The 27,626-nt window shown below is 42.4% G+C and overlaps 1 protein-coding gene across 2 annotated transcripts in view; it reads right to left on the reverse strand.

The window, feature by feature from the left end:
* Positions 1 to 27,626, reverse strand: part of ZFAT (zinc finger and AT-hook domain containing) — a 645,246-nt gene that overhangs the window by 475,720 nt on the left and 141,900 nt on the right. For both annotated transcript variants that reach the window (XM_069220790.1, XM_069220791.1), the window contains exon 4: positions 20,183 to 20,362. In XM_069220790.1, the coding sequence (XP_069076891.1) occupies positions 20,183 to 20,362 (180 nt within the window). The remainder of the gene's footprint in view (positions 1 to 20,182; positions 20,363 to 27,626) is intronic.

Here is a 27,626-nt window from a genome sequence, read left to right on the forward strand (position 1 = left end):
TTGCAACCCTTGGTCTTAAGCAACTAGTCAACCTCCCCACTCACAGAGCAGGTCACACCCTCAATCCCATTTTCTGGGCAGAAAATAACATCACCATCTCTCACAGCTCCGAACACCAGTGGACTGACCACCAATGCTTCCATTTTGCCTTCCCAAAGACCACCGTATGCCACAACGTCCCTTGTCACCCTGGCAGAAGTTGGGACAAAGTCACCGAAGCGAAGCCCACCGGTGCTCTGAGTCACTCTCCCCCACTGGACGCTGCGAACACGAACGACTCCGCACAAAAGCTCCAGCGCTGGATCACAGAATGCACTAACTGTGTTGCCCCCCTCAGAAAACCCACCACAAACCAGCACCGCAGGAACCAAGCTGGTTCACGACAGAACTCCAAGAGTCTAAACGCACTGCAAAAGTTTGGAGCTAAAGTGTAGAAACAGCAAAACAACTGAAGACCACACTGCCTACAAAATAAAAGTCACCACGCACCACCAGTTCATCAGAGCCTCCAAAAAAGCTGTCATTCAAGAACACATAAGTACCAATGCACACAACATCGGGGAGCTCTTCACCATAGTCAAGGAATTCATGAACCCCGGAACTGACACCTCAGACATCCCCTCCCTCAAGACTTCTGCGACAACCTCGCCACCTTTTTTCACTAGAAAATCCAGGACATATTTGAAGGATTCAAGAACCAAAACCCACCCACCAGCACCACCACGGACCCCAGGCCGCACCAGACCCTGAACCATTGGGCACCTATCTCCACAGATAACACCCGGAAACTCATTTAGTCCATCCACTCAGGGGCACCCTCAGACCCGTGCCCACATCACATTTTCAACCTGGCCAGAGCCAGAACGCACCAGGGCTCTGCAGAAGTATCAACCGCTCCATCAAAACTGCCACCAACCCATCTGACTGGAAGCATACAGAGATCAACCCACTCCTAAAGAAACTCTCCACCATCCTAAGGGATTTGACGAACTACAGACCCATCTCTCTGCTCTCCTTCCCAGCCAAGGTAACTGAAAAGCCCATTGACATGAACTCACGGAGTTCCTCGAAGCAAACCAGGTCCTAGATCCCTACCAGTCTGGATTAAGAAGAAACCACAGCACCGAAACAGGCCTCCTCACAGCCAGATATGACATCCGCACCATCCTGGACCACACAGACACGGATGGTCTCATCCTCCTCCACCTCTCCGCAGTGTTCGACACAGTCTCCCACTCCACCCTCCACACCAGAATCCATGACGCCGGCATCCACGGTAAAGCTCTGGAATGGATTAGATCCTTCCTCACCGGAAGAACCCAGAGTGTCAGACTCCCACCATTCACCTTGGCATCCAAAGAAACATGCTGCAGAGTACCCCAGGGATCCTCACTAAGTCCGACCATCTTTAACATCTACATGGCCCCGCTCACTGAAATCATCAGACAGCATAGCCTAAACATTGTATCCTATGGCGACGATGCCCAACTGATCCTCTCCTTGACTGACGACCCATCAACAGCCAACAGAAATTTCCATGACGGAATGACAGAATGAGAGCAGTCACTGCCTGGATGGAAGCCAGCTGCCTCAAACTCAACTCAGACAAGACAGAGATCCTCGTAATCGGCTCCACCCCTTCTACCTCGTACGGCTCCTGGTGGCCAACCGCCTTAGGGAATGCCCCCACTCCCACCGACTACACACGCAACCTAGGCATGATCCTGGACTCCATGCTCTCCATGACCCTGCTTTCACACCCTGCACTTACTTCGGAAGATTTTAAAGTGAATCCCCATCGAGACAAGAAGGACAGTCACCCACGCGCTTGTCAGCAGCAAACTAGACTACGGAAACGCACTCTACACCAGCATCGCAAAGAAGCACCATACACGAGTATAGAGAATCCAGAATGCAGCAGCCAGACTCATCCTGGACATCTCCCGCCACAGCCACATCCCTGTCCACCTCAGAGACCTGCACTGGCTCTCGGTCGACAAATGCATCACCTACAAGCTACTGACCCACACTTACAAGGCACTGAACAACATAATACCGGCCTACCTCAACCACCGCCTGACCTTCAACACCCCCACCAAGCAGCTCCGATACTCCCAAATCGCCCTCCCCGCCATCCCCAGAATCAGGAAGAACACAGCTGGAGGCAGATCCTTCTCTTATCTCTCAGCCCGGACATGGAACACTCTCCCACTCAACCTCAGACAGGCCACCTCGCTGCAGCAACTCAGGAAGGATCTCAAGACCTGGCCTTTCAAGTAAACAGCATGCCCGCAACAGCGCTTTTAGACCCCACGGGTAATAAGTTGCGCTTTACAACTGATTGATTGATTGGCTGTTTCAATTGAAGCTGGCCAACAGAATGCATGCAAAGAACCATATAAAAACACAATTACCCACGGTCATCTTATTCTGTAAATGGTTGTATCACCATTCACCCAATACACTACAGCAATCAAAGACAATCTCAGAGACTTCCTCGAAAACATTACATAACTGATATAGAACTTCCCCAGTGAATTAAAATCTGTCAAGTACACAGCTGACATCCGGAAACAATGCCATAAATTTGATAAAACCATAACAAATTACAAACCACATACCTCACTACCTTTACGTAACCTAGAATATCATTAGAAAAAAGCAACAAAATACAAAGACAAATAGTTCTTATACCCACAGTAGATGTCATGCAAATGCAGCAAAATTGCAAAGGTTGTTACTCCAGATCCAACCTTGCTAAATCATTCCAGCTGTCAGTATCCTCAGACTTAACAGAAATTTAACAAAATGACCTAAGAATAGGCACATGAAAAATATGGGTGAGACGAGCTATCACTCTCTCATAGCTCTGACAAACATATCCGCATCCAGACTCATGTAAATTGTTACATCAATAGCCAATGTAAATAAAACATATTGTACACTAAAAGCCTAAAAGTTGTTTTTCTGCTACTGGTCACTCAGGCCAACTTAGTTGAACCTGCATTATCATTGTTCTGCAATTCTGTGGTATGAGGTGACCTGGTGCTCCAGTTCCTGCTGATATGTGGCAGATTACCAGAAGCCCATGGAATAGCCCATACGCCAGCAGGTAAGCCTTGTGGCTCTCATGGTTACTAGGACAGTAGGCAGAGGCCTGCATTGAACTTAGTGTTTCATGAACTGAACAACATCCCAGTTGTTGTCATGTTTCTAGGTGTGGCAGGCTCTGGACCTTCTAAAAACGCATACAAGATACAGGAGAGAAGAAGGCTGGTCTGTACAGGTGGTTCTTTACTTAAAGCCATGGAGCATGGCGATTCTGGTGGGGAATAGCTCTCAAGTTGCTTTGGGAAATGATTGGCCATATTCTTGTGTGTCACTGAGCATAGTGTACTGCAAACCCATTATCCTTGTACAGGGCCATCCCTGTCAGGTCAAATGTGTACACAAGTTATGAGGCTAGGGCAGTGTGTAACATTTTCCCTCATACCTTAACCTTGGCCAAAGCTGCTGGTCTACCAGACAAGACTCTCTTAATATACCAGTGCCATTATTTGCTAACTTTTATAAACTGAAAGCAATATACACTCGAGAATTAACCCCCAAAATGTAAAAACATAACTTGAATGTCATTTTTGAAAATATTATTTCAAGAGGTTATACGCTTAATATTTTAGCCAATTGATTAGGGTTAGACAAAATATCACACACTAAGGTGACTGGGAAAAGTGAAACAAGCGGCGCGGTGGCAGCACCATTTCGGAAGGGGACTCGGAGTCCCAGAACCACTGCACACGCCCAGGGGGCAGGGCCTGAAACTCTCCAGCTCTCTTAGCGCTACCGGACTCCTGCGCCGTGGGAAAAGTGAAACAAGCGTCGCGGCGGCAGCACCATTTCGGAAGGGGACTCGGAGTCCCAGAACCACTGCACACACCCAGGGGGCGGGCCTAAAACTCTCCAGTGCTCTTAGCGCTACCGGACTCCCGCACGCAGGCTGCACCCGGGCAAAGCCCTGGCCAAGGGCGGGCCCGTCCCACACCCGTCAGCGACCGGTTGAGGCCGGGCTGGGCCACCCTCCTGAAAAGTGCTACCCGAGGAGGTGAGCATTTAGTAACGTGACAGGAGGAAGTCTTTATTTGCTAAGAGCTGCCCTAGACTGTGTAGCGACGGTCCCTGTACCCTCGGCCAGGCTCTGGGCCATCACCTTTTCCTCTTTATTTAGGGATAGGAGATTCTGCACCATCGCACAGTGATATTACGCCGGTCATCTTAGGGGTGTAAATTATTGACTGCAATGGGCAAGAGGAAGATAAGTACACAAAAGGGCGAGGGTGCCCATGGTCCGTCGATACAGCCATCAATTTCCAGTTACCTGTCATCTTTTATTGGGGCTATTGAAACTGAATTGGTGCAGGTTGAAAAACAAATTGGGGCTGTTCACTTACCCCTTGAGCCTATTATTTCAATTAAGTCTACTCATGAGGTACCTTTGACAGCTCCTTCAACTAATGCACTACAGCCTGGCATAGGGGTTTCTCTCATGCAACCCCAAGTGTCCCCAATGAGCTGATCACTGTCCGCTCCCCGCGGTCTCTCCACCACTGAAAAAGAGGAAAGCGGGTGGCCGCTCTAAAACCATCAAACGTGATGCAGGGGCTAAGAGGAAATCTTCAACACTCTCGGAACATTGTGCCTGTCACTTGTCTGTTCCCGATACGAACTTGGCTAATCTCACATCTGATAAAAGTGACAAGGGAACTTGGCGAGACGAACTCATACATACAGTTGATTCTATACTTAAATCATTTTGTGCTGTTTGGGAGGAGAAACTGCTCAGCCTGTTAGAAAATTGGACCAATTTTATATAACCTTGTCTAAGCTAAATCCCCAATTAGCATTAGGATTTATTAATTTGGGCAATCGTGCTATGGAGGAGGCCGTGGCCGATAAAGGAGAAGCACTGTACAATACACCACCGATCACTCAAGTCTTACCTCCGGCACGGCATTTAGATGGGCATGGTTTATCATCTATGGAGACTAACGCCCCTGCAGAGATTAGAATTGGAACTTACCCAGGCCGCCCACTCCTTCCTTATGCCAATTCTATTTCTAAAAGCAAACAGGCACTGCAACTCCGTCCAGCTTGTATGCCATATGTCTTGGTTCTTGCAAAAGTACCGCCCTTAGATTCTTGTCATAAAGAAGATACTAAGGCATTAATGAGAAAATGTGCCCATTGGTTAAGATCTAAATCTAGATATAAGGGTGATCTAAGGTATAGGATTCTAATGGCCCGTAGAGTAAATTGGGTTGGTCTAACAAATAAGGTATATGAAGGTGATTGTATTGTGATTAATTTTGATAATCGTTGCTTAGTAAAATGCTTGTTGGCAGATTTGGCTCACTGTGCTGGGAAGGAAGAGGGAATCATAGTCTTCCCACTTAGTCATTTTTATGACCCCCCCTTGGCATATGTTCCTTCGAAAGAAGCACAATGTGTTTATAATTTAGGGCTGCCCACAACTCAAGTACAACCTTTAAGTTCTTTTGGCCACCCACAGGCCCTAACTCCCCTTGATGAGAACGATTGACACCTAACCAAGGCCAGGGAATTGGAAGGTGTTTGGGAGGGCTCTGTTGACAATATTGGGTTGGATAAGTGCTTAGTACAAGGGGGGCCCTATGACACAGACACCCCTCCACTCAAGTTGCTAGAAGTAGCGAGTGATGAGAATATGGTGGCATGCCCAGGATCAAAATCTCTAACGCTACTTTGGGGGAACATTGCAGGGCTTTGGTCAAAAGTAAAAAATCCAGAGTGTTTAGGATTTATATCTTCTTACGATGTGATTTGTTTACAGGAGACCTGGTCAACAGATCCCCTTTTTCTGGATGGTTATTATTCTGTACACCAACCGGCAATCCCCTCCTCAGCGGGAAGGACAAGCGGGGGCCTTATGGTTCTGGTCTCTTTGCATCTCCCAAAATTGGAGGTTTCCTTAATTTGATCCTCACCCAATTTTATGGTTGTTTTATTGCTGATTGAGGGGAGCAAAGGTCTCCTGATAATACATTTTTCTAATAACATTCCAAATGACCTTCTGAAGGGAAGTTGTGAAGAGGTTACAGATTTCCTGGATTTTTCTGATAAGCTCCAGGATAAGTAGTACATTATTATAAGGGCTTGGTACTTTAATACTCCACTATGAAACTCAGAAGCTTTAGATGCTCATTGCACCCCTATGGAGGATAGAGAGACTTCAACTCATTTTATCCATACTAATCAAGGGGAAGTTTTGAACACTTTTATTTACAAATTTGATCTTGTTTACACCAGAGATAGGGCAAATGCAATTATCCAAAAATTACCAACTTTTAAGGGGAACTCTAAAGGGAGCATCATTGATTTTATTCTTATTAGTGCCGCCGATTTCCTTCTAATCCTTGATTTTAAGGTAATACCACACTGTGCCAGTGATCACAACTCATTATTTATTGAACTTGCATATAATAGTAAACCGGCTATAAGTAATAGGGAATTAAATAGGGCAACCATTTTTAATAAAAACTTTGGTTTACGCATGAAGTAGGACCCCAAAACATTAAATCGGGAAATTATTGAACAAAATTTGGACTCTATTAACTTATGTCTGTCACAGCAAAGCACCCCTGATAAGTTAGCATTAGAATATGTGAAATTATGTTCTGCTGTTTCAGAATCTTTGGTAATTGATAGGCCTATTCGCAGCCCAAGGGTGTGCCGTTGGTTCAACTCTGCCTTTACAAAGGCTCACAAAGATTTGAAAAGGGCTCTTAGATCAATCCCTTTTTTCCGTGACTTAGTACGAATAGTGAGGGCCCAAAATAAGGCAGCTCTGGCAGCGAGGAAAAATGAAATCAGGTCTAGTGCATGGGATGAACTAATGGCAGCTACTGAACTGAAGGATACCACACAATTTTGGAGGGTGGTTAATCACTCTTATTTTACGGACTAGAAAAATAAGGAGGACGAATGCTTGATACCAGAAACAGTGTGGGTAACCCATTTTACTAAGGTTTTTTAGCCAGACAATAACACATTGTTTGTAGGGTATGAAGGAGATAATCAGAGCTCTGTGGACTCCAATTTGACTACTATTGATTTGTCTTTTGACTTGCATGAGGTTAATAATGCCCTCTCCCGCTCGAGATTGGGGAAAGCTGCTGGCCCGGACGGGGTTCCTACTGACCTCTTTAAGTCTATGCCGGACCTCTGGGGTCCTTTAGTTAATAATGTACTAAGGTGTGTAGTTATGAGTAAAATCCCCTCTTCGTGGAAATTGGCTATTATTATCCCTATTTTTAAAAAGGGCTGCAGGAAAGATCCATCTTGTTATAGACCAATTCCCTTATAGATTCTACAGCTAAGGTATTGGGAAGTGTAATCTTGACCCGACTGGAGGATTGGGCTGCTGAGGCAAAGATTATTTCTCCAATCCAATATGGTTTTAGACCAGGTCTTGGTACTATTGAACAATCGTTGAACTTGCACCTCATTCTGAGCAAATATGTGACTGCAAGGAAGGAATCGATCCACCTGGCTTTTATAGATTTATCTAGTGCTTTCGACCTGGTGAATAGAGAGAAACTTTGGTCAATTATGGAATCCTTGGGGGTGGATCTGAACATTTTGGAGTTAATCAAACGTTTATATACAGAATTGAGGGTTTCAGTGCAATATGGATCACATGGTGAGAGGTCTGCCCCTTTCTCTTCTTTGAGAGGAGTCAGACAGGGCTGTATTTAAGCACCGTTTTTATTCTTGTTATATATTAATGGTCTGTATAGTTTTTTTAATAACAAATGGTAAAGATTTCCCTAGAATGGGTACGAAACAGCTCCCTGTATTACTGTACGCAGATGATGCGGTTTTGATTTCCCGCACTGCTAACGGCCTACAAAGCCTGATGGACTATTTTTCAATCTTCATGCAAGATTTGGACCTGAAAGTAAATTACACGAAGACGTATGTGATAACATGTGGCCCTAGAAATACAAGATCTAAACGGTTTACTATGGGAAGGAATCACTATAAATAAAGTAAAGGAGTTTTGTTATCTGGGTTTACATCTTCATTCTTCCTTGTAATGGAAGTCTCATCTTACTTTTAAGACCCAACAGATGGTGAGAAACCTGGAAGCAATTTTTCGTTTTGCTCGCAAACTAGGTCACAGGCCAGTTCATCATAGGCTTTAAAAAGCAAAATGTGTATCTGCAGCTATTTATGGGGCAGGTTTGTGGGGCCTGAATAAAGCCGATTCTCTCCAATGTGTTGAGAATAAATTTGCACACAGAGTATTGATGGTGCTTAAGAACGTAGCAAATTTGATCTGTCACGAGGAACTGGGATTGTTACATTGGGGATTTGATTGGCGTTGCCCCACTTTTATTATGGCTGAAAGCCTGGTTGAATCCTGCGGCCGTTCTGGTAGAAGACTGCTTATCTGATTGTATCCATCTGGCCAATTCTAGCAGGATCCCGTGGCTTTCTTACTTACAATCTAATTTCCTGAACTTAGGTCTGGAGAATATGTTTACTCACCCTGAGTCGTTGCCTCTGAATGCTAAGGACCTGGTTAAAATTCGATATTCTGAATGTATCTCGAATAAGAGATTATATGGGGCTCTGTAATTGAAAACCTTTGACCCCTATGCCCAGATTTCAACAACGACTCGGATGGAACCTTATTCAACCTGGTTCCCGAATTTCTCAGAATATTCCCTCCTTGTTTTATTCAGGTTAAATTTGATACATTTTAGAGTGGCTTTTCCTAAGCAATGTTGTTGGCAAAAAGCGCTTCCGAATTGACACTATTTCCAAAAAAAAGCACATGTCACTTTCTTTTATTCTGTTCACTCTATTCTGCTCCCAGACGTACATTTTTACTACCACTTTTACGGAAATTACAATTTACATCTTATAATGATGCTTTGATGTATGTACAACAACTGAATTCTATTGATATCCGTTATGTTATCTTAAACTTTTTAAGAGTAGCTATTGCTACTAGAAAACGCTATGAATCAGTGGAGGCAGCTGTACCTTAATTCAGAGTGATAGTGTATAGGATTTGATTATGATGAAAATTATGTTGCGGCTTTTGGAATTTTATGAGAATATGGAATTTATGAATTTGAAGTAAGTTTGTAACCAATATAGATGTTTTTTTTTATTATTGTTGTTTTCATATTTTTAAGAATTATGTCGTAAATTAATATTATGTATAATTAATTCTGTGCTTTTATGGTAATTTGCTGAATAAAGAATTCTGACTGACTGACTGACACACACTAATGCAGATGTCTTCATACAGGAAATATATATCAACTTCATCAAGAAAGCATTCCCATATAGGTGGGAGTAAGGGCGGGAAGCCATCAGCTAGTTAGTTGCAAATGGTAAGTGTTTGAAATTGGTTGATTAGTTTTGGAAAAGGTAACCCCCTACCAGCTTGATAAACACCATCTGGCTGGGTCAAAAAGCAGTTCTTCGACCATCTCTGCTAAACTGCTGGTAGCTATGGCAAAAGCAGCAGACATTTGCCAGAGAATTGTGTGTTTTAAGTTCAAGCAGCACTAACAAATTTAAAGTCAAGAAAACCACAGAATAAAAGTCCCAAACCCATTTAGAAAATTAGAGAAGAAAAAGTGATGAACAGGAAGACACTAAGATCTTTAAAATATGGTGCAGTTCACAAGAGATGTGAATACGATTAACCAGTATCTATGTGCAACTTCATGCAGCCATGATGAAGTGAATGTTGGACAAACAGTGGGTTGTTTTGGTCAAAGTTTTTGCCTCTGAAATAGAGTCAAAACTTCCAACGAGGCAAAGTTCAAGGTTGTGACCAGTGAGGGTTGCTAGAAGACATATGTGATTGTTAAGATCTGGCTGAAGTCATTGTTTTTTACCAGCATCCAACAAGGGGGTATCGACCACACTGGACCATATACAATATTGAAAACATAGACTTACAACCTCCTTAGTTTAATTTGTGTTTCTCTCTTTGTAAGAAGAACTCAACGAACAAATCAGTTGGTCCACATAGCAATATTTTATCTAATATTTCAACATTGTATGAAATGACAAATTTCACAAAAACATTGTCAACATCTGTGGTTTTGGAACCAAAAGCTCTGAGTGGGACAAACTGGATTTAATGGCCACCAAGGGTGCTTGATGACTTAGAAAGATTTGTCACCTATGCCCCATCCAATATTTTTCCTTTGGACCTAGTCACATTATTTTGAAATCAAAATCCTCCAGTTGGGCAAGGCTCAAAGCTCTAGCTGGACAGGGCTCAACAAAGCTAGATGCCTTTACTGCAAGGTCCTGCTAAACTTTTTTTCAGTGTGAGAAAAAAAAGCTCAGACCATGACAAACTAGGTTTTCTTATCCACCTTATCTGCAAAGTTCCTGGACAACCTCAGCACCTTCTCCTGTTCATCTAAAGGCAGAGAAAAATTACCATGTCTCTCTCGTAGCTTTCTCCAATTGCTGTGAAATATCTTTCTGGTCCATCCTGCAGTCCCTACCTCCTCAAAGAAGGCTTCTAGGCTACAGCTCTATCTCCACCCATGTCTCCTGCAGTGCCTTGTGCTCTGTGGTCAGCTACACCCTCCTACAGTCAAGAGTTCCTCTGCTTTGTGTTCTCCTGAAGTCTCTAGCAGGAGGCCAACAATTTGACAACTGAATTAAGTTCCAGTCCCTGATTGTCAACATAGGTTAGGCTGAATGAGTACTCTTCCTCCAGAAGAAGTCAGGAGTCTTCTAGCAGCTCCTTCTTCAGGTTCAGTCTTCCCAGAACAATGAATGTTCTGAGCCAGTAGTAATTGAGATACCAGATTTACCCTGTGCAATTAACAATGAGTAGAACATTCTGCCACACAAACCTATCTACCCACAGTCCCTCACCTCCTTTGGCAGCTTTGCCTTGCTGTACATTTACCCAGGAGCTCCTGCTTCAATATGATAGAACCCTTCTTTCCCCATGAACGGCTGTCCTTACTTCCTCAGCCACTACCTTATTTAGATTAGCTCTACTCCCACCTGCCCAGAGTCCAATCTACTTCTGTCCTGCATAATGACTGGAGCCCAGTTCTCTATGTTTGTCCTAGGAATGAATAGGAGAAGCCCTCCATGCCATCTCCAAGTCAATCCAGTAGTGTTAAGGCTGTCTTAGTTCTACCAACTGATCCTTTCCTCTCCCAGATTGCTAAAAAGTGCTAAGCGGTCAGCAGTTAACACCACCCAATCTTTCCTGGGCACAGAGGCAGGCCTTTGTCTTCTAACCAAAAGTTGCTAACTCTGCAAACCAGGTATGTGTATTCTCTAGCCCTGGATGCATGATACGTGCAGAAATGTTTTTAAGCCAGCTCTGGCATTCTAAAGTACATTCTCCTAAATTTACTTTTCGAGAAATCAGATTTCACCCTTAAAACAGATTTGAAAATGGTTTAAAAAGAATTTAAAGGTTTTTGCTAGCATTTTCCCAGGTAAAGATTTTAAATTATTTTTGTTTTAATATAAATTATTTAGCTTTACAAAACAGACAACCCAACAATCCCTTGATTGAGTTTGTGTCCACCCTACACAAAAAAGACAGGCATAACCAATTTGTGATTAATGTAGTAGATAGACAAACACACTCTCCAGTGTCTTTTACATTCATCTCATACCTTTTCTTGGTCCCCAACATAATAGGATTCACAGACATTACTAATAACAACAGTTCCCCTGTGCTCCTGTCAGTCAGACTAAATTTTTATGGGCAGCCCGGGATTTGGAAAACAGCAATTTCAATATCATACAACGGTAGAGTCCCGTAGCCCACCACTCTAGAGATGGGCAGGATGCATCTCCCCATTCCCTAGCAATGTCTCTCTTTGCCGTCAGGATTCCCATATTACAGAAGGCCAATCGGTATCAAATGAAGTCCAGCGATCGGTGATGTGTAGCAGTGTAAGGTTGGGCTTTGGGTGTAATGGACCATCTAAAAAATATATATGTTCATCAGATCTATGCCTGTCTTTTGGCAAATGTAGCTGGACCTACACACTGAAGTAGCTTTTAAACCTTCAGTCACTGTCAGGGTACACTTCTTAGATACACAATGTGGCACTTGGGTTTACACTATACATGTTGAAGGTGGCTTAGTAATATACACAATAGATTTTCCTATTTTACAAAGGCACTTTACTGTAGTGCATTTAAACTGCAGGCAAGTCAGAATACAGTGGTGCTCCTGGAAGGGATCTATGTTTATCATTTCCACGGTTGATGTAATACACACCGCAGCCCAAATATGACTCTTAACTTGAATGCCATGGGTGCATTTTCCGAGACATCTACTGGGACCTTGCAGGAAAGTTACTAATTTGGTGACAACAATTTTACAAATTAGATTTTAGAGCCAGGGCACACGGTCTGTGGCACTGAACAGCAGCATCAGAGGGCATACAGTCCTAAAACGAGCACAAACAAGTTCCAGAACAAGGCAAAACATCTAGGAGACCATGGAAAAGGCAAACGTGCTACTGCTATGAAATGTGAATAATTATATAACACCTTCCTTTGGCATTGCTGAACTCCCTGTCTCCACTACCCGTACACACTCGGTGCTTGTTAATTTGGGAGATGGAGAAGCCTTTTACTTTAACACAGGTGGTAATAATTTAACCTCAAAGGGAATTTTGATCTCCAGGAAAGATATCCACCATCTTTGCTAAAGGAAAAAGCAGCCAGTGAGGGATAGCTCATCAACAGAGTCCAGATGTAGTCCTTTAAATGCCTTGCGCGGCCCACTAATTTTGGACAAACCCTTGAAAAATAGAAGAGATCTCTTACCCTATTGATGAAAATCAAGGACATTAGTAGGGCTTTTAAAGCTAGCCAACATATCTGACTTCCAGGCATAGTGGGATCAATGATATACTGTAGTGTAAGAAACCTGCTGTTTTGGGCACTTGCAAATCAGAGTCAAAGTGCATGCTCATGGTTTCTTGACCCTTAGAAAATAGAACAGTCCTCCACCTTAGGAAGGATACTGTTTGCAACCCCGGATTTGTGGAGTCTCGGATGGACCTGGAAGATGTGCACAAGCGGACTTCAATCATTATTCTCAGTTGTGAGGTGTTCTCGAAATTCTCCCAAGTAATACTGTTGCTACCACCCAAGCAAACTGAACAGTAATTTCACAAATAACGTTTGCCTCAAGCCATCAGTGGACCACCAGGATTCAGCGGCATGTATCATTTATTAGGTATTTATGTATTATTTATTTATAACAGTGACATAGGCTACAGTAAAAAAAATGCTGTATACAACAACAGGTTTCAAAGTAAATAGAAAAAAGTAGTGGATTATCGACAGGATGATGCTACTAGTGTTGGTAAGTAATGATGCAAGCCGCTGCATACACTACCAGCCATTATGTCTATTAAATGTTTACACTGGAAAGGTGCCTTGAAGGAACTCAATGCCACATCACTTGCATATTCTGACCACCTGTAAGCGTGATATACAGTCAAAGGGTCCAATCTAGCTGCACATCCTCGGCAGCAGCTTTTTTACCTACCTGAGCTCCTGAAAGCTGACAAAGAAAGAAATGACCAAGCGGTGACCGGAATAGCAATAGACAACTTTCATTCTGCATTGGGAGTCGTAGGCCCCTTCTCCCAGACGCAGCTTTAGTCTTCAATTTTCTTCCCTTTCCTGAGGACTCTAGGTCAGAGTAGAGGATATGTGGAAAGTGGACCGAGTTTTGATCCACCTTGAAGAAGTGCAAGTGCAAATGTAAAATCTCTGACTTTGCCAAACCTTGCTGTTTCCATTGTTTCTTCGACCTTTTTTGTCTGTTCTGGTTTTTGTTGCTTCTGGTTACTAGATTCTTACTCATTCACTGGTTCTATCCATTTCTTATCTCTTAACCGTTGTGTTATTTGAAGTGTCACTAACCCATTTACCCATCATACATCTCTAAAGAGTAGCCTTTGTTCTTAGTAAGCCAGAGAATGTCTTTAACGGAAAGACTGGTTTAATTTTTGGAGATGCCACTAAGCAGATTGTGTGGGAGCACAGTCAAAGATCGCTCCAGACTGAGGCCTATCTATCGCTTCGAGCATCAATTACATCAATTTAATTTATTGAATTCTTGCCATGTTTATATCACGTGCCAGGAAGCCTTTATTTAATCTTTTAAATGCTTCAGTTATGTTAGTCGTGTAAACTACCCATCTCTTCTACAGCGAAGTCACGTGCTTGGCTAAGTACTCAAAACAGATCTTTGATTGCTCTGAAACTTCATTGTCTCTTTATAAAAGACCATCTATCCCGTCTATTTCCGTACCAGATCTCTCTCCGATCGAAAATCAAGAAAAATCATCTTACTAGTTTTTACAGAAAAGCACACGTTTTAAAGTTTGAATACAAACACAAACTGTTCATAAAGGGCGTAGCCTCCAGTCTAAAAGGACTGCCCAAAAACACATTCCAGTCGGCCTATTATGCATAATTATGCTCAAGCCCTACAGTAAACTTTTTCAACGATAATTATAAACAGATATAGGTTTCAGTTCTTAAGCCTACTAACATGAACGGCATTTAAGGTATTAAAACCCAGATCAAGAGCTCATTAGATTAATTACCAGTTCAAAAACAATTAGTGTTTAAAATTACAAAACGCGAAATAACCCTTACAACTGAAGTGTATATAAATATATGGAGGCAACTACAGCTCACCTTGACTCAGGAGACATGAAAGAAAAATAATGTATGCTCAAACCAATATGTTATGGCAGAGTTCTCCTCGCATCTGGATCAAAGGCATAAAAATAGAGTTTAATAAAAGAGCGTTTGATCTCAAATGCCATTAATAATAGATCTGAAGTGAGAGGAAGGGAGATAACTTGACTCTCTAGCCTAAAAGCAGTATATAAAAACACTCTAGGAAGACACAAATCTATTTAATAGAGCGACAAAATATAGATCTCGACATTTAGCATTAAATATTATTTTTGATTTTCAATCGAATGCCACATCAAATAATTGCACCTGTTATAAATCTAAAGTTGAAGATCCAGAGAAATAATAGTTAAGTCCAATGACCGGCTTAGGCCAGTGCAACTATATTAATGTTACAGAAAGGCCATTCGACATCAGGATTATTTATTCCCCTCTATATAAATGTTCTGTGGCATTAATAAAGAGGTGCGATGCAGCTATACCAAACCACAACAACACATTAAAAAGATGCTGTATTATAAGACCGGAGTTCTTGCAAATACCATATCTTGTAAACAAAAATTAAAAAACTAAGTAACAAAACACCAAATTCTATCCAATTCAGTCAAATTCCACAGAAATTGCTTCTTATGATTAAAATAGCTACCAATAAAAATATGGAACAATGTTTTACACAAAAGAAAGCTGCAGCTTGCCTAGACTATGAGACTGTTACCCAGAAGGACCTGTCAAGGGTGGAAGGATAAACTATGGGTGCAACAAAGGAATACTAAACTGCCTCATGATGGCACATTATCTCCAAATCGCTTATCCAGGAGCCTGAGGTGGGGTGAAGCTAGAGCTTGTCTTCTGGAGTATGTGATGTCACAGAAACCTATAAAGTGAATCATTAATAACTGAACCTTCTTGTTACTCTTAGCAGAGATTTTGGGCCAGATGTAGGTATGTCCTGAATTGCGACTCGCAATTTGCGAGTCGCAATTCAGGATGGTGTCCCTGACACCATCTGCGACTCTCAAGGGGGTCGCAATTTGCGACCCCCTTGAGACTCGCAGCACTCACAGGGATGGTGGCCTGCTGGAGACAGCAGACCACCATGTCTGTGACTGCTTTTAAATAAAGCAGGTTTTTTTTTTGTAATGCAGCCCGTTTTCCTTAAAGGAAAACGAGACGGATTACAAAATGAAAAAATGAAACGTTTCACTTTAATTTTTTCGGAGCAGGCAGTGGTCCAGGACCACTGCCTGCTCTGAAAAAAAAAATCCAGGCCATTCACAAAGGGGAAGGGGTCCCATGGGGACCCCTTCCCTTTTGCGAATGGGTTACCACCAGTGTGACACTGGTGGTAACTGCGATTGCTTTGCGACCGCGTTCGCGGTCACAAAGCAGTGCAGCATCGCGCTGCGACTCGCAAATAGGAAGGGGAACACCCCTTCCTATTTGCGACTTGCAGTCCCGTTTTGCGAGTCGGTAACCAGGTTACCGACTCGCAAAACGGGAATTGGGCATCGCGATGTGGGTTTTGCACGTCGCAAACAGCGAATTTCGCTGTTTGCAACGTTCAAAACCTTTGCTACATCTGGCCCTTTATCTCTCAACAGTAAAGCAGAGAGGACCAAACCCCCTAGTGACCCCTGCTACCTAGGCACAACCTTCAAGTTCTGAGCGTATTGCAGAAGAAGTAAAAGGCATTCGAGACAGATTCACGATATAGATCCACTCCGTAATGGCTGGTCTCCTTTGGCTTTCCATAGTGCTCCCAGTCGTTTAGGTTCACTTTGACAAATCATTCAGGGAATTGTACAAGAGTTCACTGCACTGACGACCACAGGTGCCATTCTATAGGAAGTTAGTTCCTCTGTATGCCAAATTCGCCTCCAATAAAACAGTGGTGTGATTTTACTTTTCTGCAAAATGCTCTTGTCCCCAAATCCATCTGGACGGGTGTAGATGAAGTACTATGGATCAAGGAAGTAAGGAATCACTTTGGTTAAAGGAGCTAAGGAATCACTCTTCTACTATGGCCAAATGTGGCACTGTGGACGGCCCCCCTAGCTATGCATCATATGTAGTCACTACCAATGCGTATAATCATATATCTGCAGTGTGAGAGAAGACAATTTTGGCATAGTGACTATGGACTATATTGCTTTAATCTTGTTGCAATCTGGAAATCGGGCACAAGAGGAACCAATGTGCATAGTACATCTAGATTCCTCATATCTACCTGGTACCTCAGAAAAACATTTAGCAACAGCTTCAGTAATCCAGTTTCATCCCTACCTTCTTCACATTACATAATGTGGATTTCAATATATTATAACATGCTGCAATGTTATAAGTATGTTTATCTAAATTGAATTTTGAGATCTGATACTTGAGGGATTACTGTCTGTTTATGAATGTCTTGTACAAGTTGCACTTTAACAGGGATGTCGGCAATAGCATTAGTGCTTGAATTTTGCGGAAATTATTTGTCTAATATGTTTTATTGATTTTATAACTTATGTTTTACATTGTGATGCTTTAATGTTTTCCTTGTGATTGTTTAAGTGGGTTCAATACCCAATAAACGTTTTTGACTGACTGAAATCACTACGTTTTCATTATAAGATCCCTTGTTCATTGGCCTTTTTCAGACCTAATTTATAACTTAGACACTTCTCTGGAATATCTGGACTACAAGACAAACTAGATAAGGGTCGAAATCTGATATGGTCAACAGTCCTGTGTCATTGGCCTATGGACTCTCAAACTCCAAAATTATCCCAACTGTGTGCAGTTAAGGGCTCTAAAACAACTGTTTTTAAGACCTATTGTGACTGGCACTGAAAGATGTTGGTGCAGTTGAGTATGTAGATCTTTGGATTTTGGAATCTTCTGAATGGACAGTGCTATTCCATTCCAGAGAACAGGGAGGAGAAGGTGTTGGTGAGGAATCTGCAGTTGGATATAGTCTCTACCAGAAAAACAGTTACGAAAGATAAGCAACTTTTTTTTCGGAGACACTTCTAACCACAGATTCCTCACCTTATGAATAGATACCAAAGCAGTACACTTCCTATAGGGGTGGGCCTGTGGAATGGCTCAGTCCAGGAAATCCTGTAGGAAAGAAAGGGTGAAGTGCCCGTACCGCCAGACCTGGCAATCCAGACAGGAATATTTAGGAACCTATGGAGAAATACCCATGCCGCAGACAGGCAAATGACCAGAACTGGCATCCAGCGCACCTGCACAGTGGTAGTAGCCTTCGCTCAGGTGGAGAGAGGACTCAAAACAACTGGTGGCTGTGTTTTTGGTCAGCCTACAGTAGATCTTGATGCATAACACAATCCTTTCAAAGATAATTCTCTATTGCACCAGAGAAACAGATGACCAGTCAGTCAACCTGTTGGCAGTCTCTGGTTCAGTCTATTTAGAAACTAAGCACCCCTTATGGATCACAATGATGAAGCCGTTTCTCCTCCTTCTTAGAAGAATGCTGCGGTGCATAGAAAGTCGGCAAGGCTTGCCCTCGTGGAAGGACGTGGCTACCTTGCGCAAAAATGATAGTTTTGTCCTTATTACTAATTTGTCTGAGAAAAAAAGATGCATATGGTGGAATGACTGAAAGCCTGGCCAATGTTATGGCGTCCAAATAGTTAGGAGGTGTAGAGAACAACGGTGCAGGTTGGGGAAAAAGCCATTTGACTGTAAGGGATTTAATGAGTGGCTGAAACATGTAGACCATTGTTGATGTAGGAGCCCATAATTACTCCATACAAATCAAGCCACATGTTTGTAATCTTGCCATAACGGAATAAAGGAGTAGGACAGACTGGACTCCTATTGGCATTTTTAATCCCCGATGCCACCTCAAGAAAATACAACAAAGACCTCCATTATTCACTTACGTTGAGCCCACCCAGGTACATAAAGTGCCTTAGGTAAGGACCTGATGATGAAGAACGTCATAACTAACCATAGTGGATGAGGGTTTTTTAAGAAATAGGAATATCCCTACTAGATTAGTAAGGGAGGCTTCTGAAAAGAATATAAGTGGGTTCTCTCTCTTGGAATTTGTGGTTTATTGAGGAAACTGATATTTGAGACCCAACTAGCCTGTAATAGGACGATTCTGGGGTTACCATTACTGGACCAGAAAACAGGCAAATAAAAGGGAGGGTTTTTTCTCAGAGGGGGTTTCCAGTAAGGAAGGTAGGAGGGAACTAGACAGGAGAAGCAATTAGATAATTATACATTATGAATGGAGATTTTCCCTTCTGTCTCAGCTTCTGTGTGCCTTATTTTCTGTGCAGAACATGATGCATAAAGAGGAAGAGGCGTTCCTATTTGTGCAATGGCACGGACCACAGGGGGTCTGAGGGCCCACAGAGCCTGATTTTTAGCTGAAATAGTTGAACAATTGTGTCTAAAATGGAAAGTTTAAAGCGGTGCTGGAACTAGTGGCACCAGTGGTGCTGCAGTACACCCAGATAACCTTGAAGGTCACTTTTAAAGTTAGCAATGGAGGCCTTTGTAGGGTTGTCTTGCATCAGGTGATGTTCTTTGAAGACAGACTGGCAGATAATCCCTTTTGCCGTGCCCTTGAGAAAATTATTATACATCGCTTTTACCCTGACTCAAAAGTGAAGGCATTTTCTAACCTGACTATACGACACCCTTGATGGTGCGCAGAAGAGTGTGAAAGCAGAAGGCTAAAGTATGTCAATGTGTTCTAATACATATGTAAATAAAACACATCTACATGATTTACGAACCAAACTTTTTCAGGTAATTACAAAGAATCTTAGCAGCATTTAAACATAGTGATGCTATTATGAAGCTCACGATATTTAAAAAAAGTAATATTGCCCGGTAAAATTTGGTGTGCTATTTACCATGGGTGGGATTAACAAGCAAGTTTGAGTCCTGCACCTCAAAATGAGGAATAACATGCTAATAACACGACCCTCATTAGCTGCAAAATTCCGTATATTGTAGTATTTCCCCAAACATTACCAAGTTTTACCAGACACAATTTGTGCTGGGCAAACATGTGGTCGTTTCTTACAAGTTGGAATCATGATAAAAGTGCAAATTTCAGGACAATAACCTACACTCCACATTTTATTTAAAATTTTAGATATATTTTTGTTAGCATGAATTTCAAAGTCAACTTTTGCACCTCATACTATTCCACCCGTGCACTAAAACACTTGCTCTTTCAACAGCATTTGGATTTTTCACAACCCTGAATCTTTAGTGAGTTGATGTCACTGGCCAGCATCTCCAGCCTTAAAACTGTTCCAGCGCCAATGAAAGGGTATTGCGACAAACTGAATTTGAACAGATGTACTACTGTGAGAAAATATAAAAAAAAAAATGTTTTTTTATACAGAGATACAGTTATTACCTGGAATAGCTTCATGAGCTGTCAAAACAACCGAGATGATAGGCTTCTTAGCTCCTGGAATTTGATCGGATTCCCTCGTGGATGAAACTTTCTCTGTTCTCTGCATTCGCAGCTTCTTTGATGTCCTTTCTTTCTCATCTTCCTTTGAACTATTTTCAAATTCAGCATCAGATTCATTACCTGAACACAAATCCACAGGAGAAGCACAAGACTGTGTTATTCAGATGTCAGACTTTCATAGAAGAGGCAAGTGATAAAAATACCAGCACACTTTCAGTAACTTGGAAAACAACCGCCTGCCGTTAACCAAACATGGCCCCACCCTCGGATGTTGCTACTGAGTCCAGTGAGAGATGGTGGAGGAGTGACGGCTGTCTGGCCTGAAATATACTGTGCGCACCTATGGAGTTACTTTCATATTCACAGAATAATCGCTTATAATAATCAGCTGCATGTAAGTATATGAGAACTCACAATCTAAAAGTGCTAGTTCAACGAATCTGGCTCAGAGAGACTGCTGTTGTAATGTTTTAGGCAATAAAGGACCTAATGGGCGAGCTTCTATGTTTGGTAAAATACACACATTTAATGGCAAATCAGTACCAAGCAAATAAAAAACACACAGTATAGCAAGTTACGCATCCGTACGCAGAAAACAAATTCCACATACGGCACATAAAAATACAGTAAACACACCCCCTTCCTCTGAAGCTCTGCGTTGCGGGGGGAGGGGTGGCGCATCCCTCACATGGCACGCATGTAGCCAAACGCCATCGTATATTTGTTAGGCAGCTAGCCAGGTGACATTTCAGGAAGCCTCCCCAACTTTTGCAGCAGGACCAATCACTTTGCATTACGTTATGGCCACGCTCCCGCGCACAATAAAATAAAAACGCATGACGAACGTGAGCAACAAATCTAGAGAAGCAAGGAACGTAAAAAGGACAATTGCAGGAGGATACAGACGTTATGGATCGCACTTATGGGACGAGCACGTTTTGTCTAGTTTTTGAAAACAACATCTTTTAAACCAGGATATTTGCAAACCAATGAAACAAAGCGACGGCAAAAAAAGACAGGTTTTGCTAACCAGGGACCAAACCCAGTGATGTTTCAAGCACTCCATCTAAATTGCCTTTTAGCTTGTTAATCCTTCAATTCCTTATCTAGAGCCTTCCCTCTTGAGTTGATGTTTTCTTCGAACCCAAGTGCCCGTTCATGAGTAGTGACCCAGGAGAAGCTTCTCCACCTATCCATCCAACCAGTTTGCGAATGCTGTTAAATTAAGATCCACGTCCTTAAGGAACTGGAACATTCGCTAGACAAGAATAGAGTTATATCTCTCCTGCTACCTCTGAGCCATCTTGGGAAGTCCAGAAGCCAAAACTTGCTTATATTTTAAAAGCATTACAACTCACCTGTGAAGTCTGGAAGCTGAAGTAGTTTCTCTAACTGAAGAGGTTTACCATGGGCATTGTTTTTTCAAATGTTGTTCTGACGTGAACCATTACATTGCTTAGGCCTACTTTTATTTCCTCCTCAGAGCAGACAATCAGACATGTTTGTGGCTTGGACTTGCTGAAGCAGATATGCTAATTAGAAAATTATTAATTATGTTTACGTGTTTTGAATAATGAAAAGCTTGTAGAGAAATTAATCCTAGAAAAAATAATGTGCACGTTTAAAAATGTGCCCTCGGGGATTGTCAGCCATTTCTATGATATTGTATTAAATAACTAAAACTGTGTGAAATAATGAGAATGTATAAGAATAATGTAGTAATATGTCATGTCGCAATGTATAACCTATGTTTGTATTAACTTGTAGTGCTAACTTAACTGAATTTAAGGCCTAGTCTTCCCAGGCCTCGCACACAGAGCTAAAATATTAACCGCTTTGCAAGAAGCTGGATGTATGACCCGTCCTTGATCCACCCGTAGTTAAAGTTGCTTAGCTAGAAATTTTCTGCAATGTACCGGCGGACAGGAGATGATGAAGACAATTTGATACAATTATGTGTAGAGTAGGCTAAATGTACTTTCCCAGGACTTGAACAATGGAGGCACTGACTGAAGAGGAACATGCAACAATTTCGATACCTGAAGAGCCGGATGATGAGGACATTGTATAGTGGACCATTCCACATCTTGTGAAAGAACTGATATTAAAATTTGTAGATTTGGTAAACAAGTATTATAGGTTAAAGTCACATCTGTTGACTGACTGACCAATTGGGAATGAGGGGGATGGACTGGGAGACCCTAATAAAAAGTCATGACAAGGAGCTAAAACTTCAGACGCGAGGGAAGAATTGATGACATCAGGAGAGGCTGTTTGAGATTCTGTCGTTGGGCTTAAACTCTTGAGAGCCTGATGCGTAGTTGATCAATTAATGACCTGAAGATAAAGACTGACTTTGTTGCTGATCCATTCTGTGGATAGGAAGCTATACAAATGTGACTGATTAACTTGTGCCTTTTCTTCTAGGTACCAACTGAGCTGCTTTTTATAGATTTTCACTTAGATGTTTTTCCAAATTTATTTTTTCCAAAATTGTTTTGCATGAAGTCCCACATGCTAATGCTAATCTGGGTTAGGTAGGCTCTTAGGGGTGACATTGGCGGTGACAAATGACTGAGGAGCTAACTGCTGAACCCTGCTAGTTGATGCTGGAAATCTTTTATTAGCTTATGTAGGAGTATTCAAGCATATGATTCTTCAAGTTTCTGATTTAATTATGTTATTGATGTTCATTAATGAACTAATACTGAGATGATTGAATAAAGTTTGGCCTAACTCATTGATTTAGTATTGTAATCAATAGGGAAATAAAATAGTTTTAACTTTCCACTGTGTTGTGGTTACTCATGAATAGATGCTATAGTTATTTTTAATATTATGTTGAAGATTGGTTATGTTGATTTCTGATTTTAGTAGTCACTACATGACTAGGATACTCCATACGATCCAAAAGGTTCATCGACCTATACATGTCCCCTTGTAAGTTTACTTACTAAGGACCAGGTGCGCTAGCAGACTGTAGACAGTATTATCAAAGTAATACCCTGCATTTTTGGTTATTTGTGGTACCTACATTGGCAACACATTTTCATCAATCAGAAATCCTGAGGCCTTGGCCACATTGCTGTGTCAGTGTGGTGAATCCAGAGCTCTGAATATTCCTAGGAGGGACACATCAAAAGATCACTACCAGAATTAAAATCCTCATGTGTAAAAAAAAAACCTTCAACTCTTTCAGGTTCACTACTAATATATCCTCTACCTCCGCTCTCTGACCTATCCCAAACCACACTGTTCTACTACCATCTCCCAAATAAACCTTTCTAGACTTTTCCCTCCTCTAACCCTCCTTTGACTCATCCCAGACCACAGTTTCTACTACTGTTATCTCCCAAATAACACTTTTCAGACTCTACCTCCTCTATCCCTCCTTTATCCTATTCCATCAAACTAACAGACTCACCTGCCCACCGCTCAAATTAACATCCTATAGTTCCTTATATTAATCCATCAATAATATACTTTGGGTTCTGAAGTAGCAGGCTACTCACCAAAAAGAGCTTTAATACCTCATCAGGGGTAGTAAGAGCTATATAAATAAATATGATTATAATTTATGTAACATTTCATACTCCTTTAAGTAATCTAATGCTTCAAAATGCATGGAGAGCCTAGACGCAGGCTTCAAAGCACATGCTTGAAAGGGTGTTGTTTGTAGAATAACCTATATAAAATATATTGGCTGATATGCATGAGACTTGAAAGATATAGTGGAAGTACAATGCACCTAATGTTGCTGCATGTAAGAATGGTGAATATCAGAGGGAGAGGAAGTACATGCAATCATGATTAAGTTGTAGTTTTCTATCCTCACCGGTAACCTTATAACAAAGAAATTTAAAACCAATATGTTCTCTGTTCACCTAATGACTCTGTTCTCAAACTCATTTCAATCTAACATACGGGATATCAACACTGACCTCCTGTTTTACACTTCAGACATCAAGGCATGGGAAAGATGGTCACACAAACTTACTGATTGCAAGGTAGCTCATAGCCTAATCACGTGCTCATATTTCTTGGTTACAACAAACCTATATAAAGATGTAAACAAAATGATATATCTTCAGGCCTTTAATTATAACTTTAACAAACTGAAGACTAACTCTCAGAAGACCGAACGTGTGCTTTGGACAAAAGTATGCTCTCCCAACATTATGTCGAAAGTGGATCTCTCAGTGCCTGTAGGAAATTTGAATAGTAATTGGGGTGGGTGATTGCTCACACCTGGGAATAATCACAACTCTTTCCACTAAAGTTATAGCTGGTAGCTATGCTACGGAGCAGACAGGCTTAACTAGGGCAATGTACTGATGCAGTACCAAAACAGTAATAAAGTCAAAACACACCCAACAATAAGAATTCTAAAGTGAACGGCAAATATATATTAACATTTAATAAAAGCACACCAAAATAACAAGAATCCAATAAGGGGAATCAGAGATACAAATTTCTAAAGTTTTAAGTAGAAATAGCAAGGCCCAAATGATACTCTCCGGAAGGTGTAGAATGGGATTCAAGGGATGATTTGAGGCTGACCATGACGAAACCCTGGTTGCAAAGTTTCAATACTTATTCTAGGAGCCAAATAGCCATAGCAGTGCACTTCTAAGGCTTCAGGACCTCAGGGGAGGGCACTTAGAGACTCTCAGTGTATCAAGCAGAGGCCAACAGTAAGCTCCAGTCCATGCCCAGATCCACTGGTCAGCTGGGCACTTTAAGAAAAAGGCCCCTTGAGTCTTGTGGTAGCTTACCATTTTATGTGGTTCCTTGACAAGATAATTTTACTCGTGTAAATGAGAGTAGTGTCTATTGGCCTCTCTTGTGTAAAGTTGTGCTGTTATAGCTCAGCCGCGGTGTAGCTTTAGCCATCCTGGCTGGCTATTCTATGTTGTACTGTGACAAAAGAGGGGGTGGTATTGCAATTGCCTACAAACACTCCCTTAACTGTGCTACCTTAAACATGAAGGAGCTCCACGAGGTGGAATCAATGGGTTTTTGCATTACACTCTCTGCAAACAAATCACTGACTAGGGTTCTTGTTTATCCCTCCTCTCTCCTATCATGCTGGTGAATTCCTATCCTCTCATGATGAGTTCATGCCCAACCACATGCTAAAATAGCTTAAGACCCATATGGTTGCCTTGTATTGGAAAACATGTCTTCCTGGGATATGTAACAATTCCTGGCTCAGTTCGCCCAGATAGCAGGCCATATCCTGTGCCCCATTTTCTCTAAAGGCCAAGTTGCAGTTTTGGACTCCAAGGACAATGGATGGTCTGACCCTGCCTTTATACACTTTAAATGGAGGGTGGAACGGGGTCCTTGTGGACCTTGGACTTGACTCTCTCTATCTCGTAGTAACTGAGTTGCAGTCTCTCCATCAGAGTGTAGCCTTTCCCTAAGTGAGTATGCGCCACACAAGAGGATATATTGACGCTGATGCTCTGTCAGTCAATGCCTGGCTTATACATACAGCCAACATCATTGCCCTCATTAAACCCAGAGAGGCTCCCGCCAGGGATAAACAGCAGCATGCTCCCTGGTTTAACGATAAGCTCAATTAGCAATAAAAACAATGCAAAAAAAAGAGGGTGGAGAAAATTCTTTCTCCTTAGGACAAAATAAGCTGTAAAACAACTATCATTGCACAATCAAGAAAGCCCAAGCAGACTTCTTTACAGTCCAGATTGCAGACTCTCACAAAAAACCTAGTGAGGTATTTCAAATTGTTAACTATTGTAGACTCAGTGCATTCTGGCAACTCTGACCCGGTGGTTAGTTTTGGACCTAATGTTCTGTGGGAGATTCCTCCAACAACTGTGTCTCACTCCCTGCAGGAGTTTGCATCCATCTCCCTGGAGGAGTCTGTTCAGGCCCATAAGAGCTTGCAAGTCAGGTTTCCACGATGATACATGCCCTCCCCATATTCTTGTTTACAACAGCACAGCAATCAACTTCTCCTTAAATCATCTTCTAAACATGACCATTCAGATGCGGACAGTCCCCAGCTTCTGGAAACAGGCCAACTTGCTTCCTCTTTAAAAAAAAATCCTTCTGCAGACAAATCTAACCTTCCCAATTTTAGACTGATCTCCTTGCTGCCGTCCTTTGCTAAGCTCTTAGAAAAGCTTATCAACTGCCAACTTTTGGGCTTTTTTAAGCAGAACAAGCTGCTTTAACCTTCACATGTTTTAGCACCGAAACTACTCTGTTAGAGGTTGCAGACACCATTAAGCTTGCGGGGGATATGGGGAAGTAGGAAGCCTTGATTCTCCTTGATTTATCCACAGCTTTTGACACCGTCTCGCATCCCATACATCTAGAGTGTCTGTGACACAGCCAAATCAATGTGTTGGTTCTGAGGTGGGCAAAGGCTGCAGTAAGAAGTTCTACATTATCATTGAGGATCCCGTTGGCGCGAGTTTGTGGTGCAAAGTCCAGCATTAAGGAGGAGTTCAGCAGTCAGGGTGTTGCACCAGTTCGGAGGAGCTTGCAGGCTATGATGGAGTCCAGCGTTATCATAGAGGCTGCAGTTCATAAGGGATGAGTGGGCCTGCGCCAAGGATGTGTCACAAAGAGGCAGTTCAAATAGGGCAATGGACTGCAATGGGGGACTGTGCAGTGGTACCAATCCACATAGCAACAGCAGTGAGTTGGTCCTGATCGGGGTTGCACTGCACAGCAGCGAAGATGCGTTGGCTCTGCTAGATCCACAGGGGCTGGCAGCGCACCTTATCCCCATTTCCAAAGATCCATCGCTGGGGTGGCACCACTTGGCAGGGTAGACTCACAGATGGCTGAGTCCAGCAGCTGGGGTTGAGATTTTGGAGCATTCTGTCTCTGAAGCTCAAGTCAACAGGCCAGCCAACTAGCCCTTGGAGTCACTCTGGTAGTGCTGGGCTCAACGGATGCACACCCAGCCCTTCTCACTCAGGCAAGAGGGAAGCAGGTCAGCACAGCAGGGCAGCAGTCCTTCAGAGCAGCAGAGTGGCAGTCCTTTCAGCAGCACAGGAGTCCTTCTTCCTGGCAGAGTTTCCATAGATCCAGAAGTGTACTGAAATGTTGGTGTTTATACACAGTTGTGTCTTTGAAGTAGGGAGAAGCTTCTTGAGATATGTCCTTGAAGTGCTCAGGTGCTCTGCCTTCCTTGTCCTGGCTCCAGACCAACTACAAGGCGTATGCAGCCCTTTGTACAGAGGCAGGGCACAGCCTATTTGAGTGAAAGTGGGGCTATGCCCATCGCTTCCCTCCCATCTGCCAGTGATAGCCCATCCAGGCGCAGCCAAGCTCTCTAGTGCGTCTAGGAGGAATAAATAAAGCCCAACTGTCAACTATATTCAGTCATGTGGCCCAGAGACAG

Source organism: Pleurodeles waltl, chromosome 2_2 (assembly GCF_031143425.1).
Source record: "Pleurodeles waltl isolate 20211129_DDA chromosome 2_2, aPleWal1.hap1.20221129, whole genome shotgun sequence".
Classification (NCBI taxonomy): domain Eukaryota; kingdom Metazoa; phylum Chordata; class Amphibia; order Caudata; family Salamandridae; genus Pleurodeles; species Pleurodeles waltl.